Source organism: Pyrus communis, chromosome 12 (genome assembly GCF_963583255.1).
Source record: "Pyrus communis chromosome 12, drPyrComm1.1, whole genome shotgun sequence".
Taxonomy (NCBI): domain Eukaryota; kingdom Viridiplantae; phylum Streptophyta; class Magnoliopsida; order Rosales; family Rosaceae; genus Pyrus; species Pyrus communis.
In genome coordinates, this window is record NC_084814.1 from 5644078 (window position 1) to 5647508 (window position 3431).

The 3431-nt window shown below is 36.2% G+C and overlaps 1 protein-coding gene across 1 annotated transcript; it reads right to left on the reverse strand.

The window, feature by feature from the left end:
* Positions 1-971: 971 nt before the first annotated feature.
* On the reverse strand, positions 972-2205 carry LOC137711609 (ethylene-responsive transcription factor ERF039-like). Its single transcript, XM_068450866.1, has one exon. It carries the CDS (start codon positions 2203-2205, stop codon positions 1342-1344), a length of 864 nt encoding a protein of 287 aa, XP_068306967.1. The 3' UTR covers positions 972-1341.
* Between the last annotated feature and the right edge of the window lie 1226 nt (positions 2206-3431).

The window sequence follows — 3431 nt, forward strand, 5'->3', positions numbered from 1 at the left end:
CTTGATCTCTTATGTTTCACCCTCTTTGTTGCTAATTGTGGTTGCTCTCACACCCTGTTCAAGAGGACTTTTAAGCTGTATGTAATATTCCAAAAGAAGTCCTGTAGTAATTGTAGAAATCATAAATGGTAAGAGAGACTAGAGAGAAGGCTTAAGATATATGCTACACTAGTATGATCATCATGCTTCACATGCCGCATATATACTCTATACCAAGCTTCTAAAAAACGCTAGACGCTAGTTGGGCGGCGGAATGAGGCCTAGCGCCTAGGTGGGCTTGGGCCTAGTGCCTATGCGGCTAGGCGGGGTCTAGGTGGGAGCCTAGGCAGATTAGGCAGATTAGGCAGATTTAAGTAAATCTATTATATTTGCAGATTTATAGTACATCTATTATATTTGCGGATTTAAGTAAATCTATTATATTTCGTGTAAATAGTGTCTGTTTATACTTAAAATATATATAATTTCATCATAAACTACAAAATAGAATGACATATATATATATATATATTATGAAGTATTAGAATATAATGAAAACATAGGAAACAAACATATAATGTGTGCTCATTTAACTATTCAGCAAGTCTCTTACAATTTATTGAAAAAAATAAAATACAAAATAAAAGTTATCTATTTTCTGTCTAAGTGAGTTACAACCTAAGTGGGTGCCTAGGTGGGACTGGACGGGCTAAGCAGGTACTTAGGCGGTCTAAGCGGGTGCCTTAGCTAGTCTAGGGGCCCTTTCGTAATTTTCAAACACCTCGGCATTAATCGGGCAGTGGCCAGCCGCCTAGTGCCTAGGCGGGGACTAGGCGGCGCTAGGCTGGGATTTTTAGAACAGTGCTCTATACATTCCCTTGAAGTTTTATAACAATGTTGTCCAAATTTTCCAGTGGGAAAATTGAAAATTTAGAGTCAAATTTATCAAGTGCACCAACTGAAAATAGAGAAGTTTTCAGTGTACTTGGAATTATGACAAGCTCCTATACGCATGAACATTGTTATTTATCTCAATATATATTTACAGCGAAATTATGACAAATTAATTAAAAGGGTACATTATTCAGGTTTTTTTTAACAAAATCTAGCAGGCATGGCTAATATTCCTTACCTTACAGTGGTAAATTAATTAATCAAGCTGAACCTTTGGCAACATAATCCCAAACCAAACCTGTGGAAACTGAAAAGTTGAGCATCTTGATTCGAGTAGCTATTTGGATATTGGAGCACCAGCAAAAACAAGCAACATATATCAACTTTTAAACAAAGCTTGCCAATTAAGCTGCTGCTTTCTTCAATTCTTCAGTGAATGCTTTTGCCCCATTGGTTCTGACATCTGAGTCACTCCCACAAGAACTCAGGCTCTTCATCAAGCCATGGCACAGAGAAAATAAATCCATGATCACTGTGATGCCCAACATCTAAAAGCAGATCAGGGAGGTCAAACAACATGTCATCATTGTAATTGGTTGATGGTGAAGTTGATGATGAATCATGAGGACTACTGTCGTGAACAGCTTGGCTCATCAGCTCTGTCTCGACTTCCGCTTCCTGTTCAAGGCTGCTGCTTGGGAAGGTAAGAGCAGCTGCCTTAGCAGCAGCAGCTTGGATGTCCTTTGGCGAGGCAGAAGCCGGAATAGGAAGCTCTTGAGCTAGCTCAGGGAAGTTGAGAACAGCAGAGCTGCCTTTGATCGTCAGAGCGGCGACATCGTGCGCTCGAGCGGCCATTTCGGGGATGGGAAAAGTTCCAAGCCAAATTCGTGACTTCTTTCTTGGCTCTCGGATTTCTGAGACCCATTTGCCCCACTGACGCATTCTCACTCCCCTATACGTTGGATGATGAGGATGCCTCTGCTGCCTCCCATCACCATTAATCCTTTTTTTAATCTTTGCTTTCTTCTTACTAATTTGATCATCATCATCATCATCATTAGTAGTCAATGTAGTAGCAGCTTTTTGATGACCAACAAGTAGTTCTAGTTGATTTGATGATGATGATCTCTTGCTAATTTTTTGTGATTGAGAGGTGGTAGAATTTGAGTAAGAAGAAGATGTGGTTTGAGCCTCACAGTCTATAAAATTGAATTGTTCTTCTTCCATGGTTAAGTGGGTAGAAGAAGAAAAAAGTAAAAGAAAATGAAGACGAATGCGGTAGAGAAAGCTTAAAATAGGGGTATGTGGTCTTCTCTTACGGTGCTTACACATGAGAAAAGATATGCATGTGTGTGTGTATATATAATTAAAGCAGTGGACCAAAGCACAAGAGTACGAACACTGTTCTACTCTTTACCAGAACCAGTCATTTCTTTTACGTACAATCAATCATTTCTATATACGCGTCAGATTTTAATTTATTAATAAGAAAAAATCATTCATAAAATATAAGTAATTCAGATTAAATGACGAGGTAATTGACAATTGAGCCGAAAGACAAAGAACAAAGTTTTGCAGATTAAGACTCTAATGTCCCATTTGAAACCCATGACAAGTCATTTCAAATAGAACGACGATGTGTATCAAACTCACTACTATGTTGTTGTATAACACTTTTTCAGTTAAATTCTATCATTGTAACGATTTCTTAGTGTTTTAAGATTTAAGCCTGTTTTCATTATTAAGTTATTTGTTTAATTCTAATCTTATTTGCATTCTTAAGGCTTGTAGAGTTAAGTTATATTATCAATAGCACGTGATATCGGGTTTTTATATTTTTGAATTGAGTTCGAATGAACATATTCTTTACAAATAACATTGTTTATTTTTTTTTCCATCACGTTGCGCCAGTAAGGTGAGGAGTATTTTTCAAAGAGTACATTGTTACTAACTTTGTCTAGCCCCATGTTGATGTTTGAATGATCTATGCTTTGGCATATCTTTTACTGTAATATTTTTTTTTTCCATCACGTTGCCCCAGTAAGGTGAGGAGTATTTTTCAAAGAGTACATTGTTACTAACTTTGTCTAGGCCCATGTTGATGTTTGAATGATCTATGCTTTGACATATCTTTTACTGTAATGTTAGGGAGATTAAATTTGTGAACTAAATTATATGGAAGTTGATGATTTGATCATTACTTAAGCGTTGATAAATATGCTCATTCTTATTAGTGATACATCATTTAATTTGTAAATTTAATCTATAAATTTAATTTTTCCATCATTATGCGATCTTTTATAGTGGATTTGTATCTTTGGCCCTCTCCCCTATGTCTTATTGAAGAACTTAATTGGGAAAGAGTAGGGCATTTACGTGTGCTTATTGTATTTGTATTGATTGTAACTTTAGAATACTCAAGGAGGTGGGCCATTCAAAGATTTGCTTTTCATTGGTTGGCCCCCATAATTTATTTATAATGTACCATTCATTTATCTATAATGTACCCATTTTTCATTAAAATATATCAATTTGTTATATGTAAAATATACTAACTT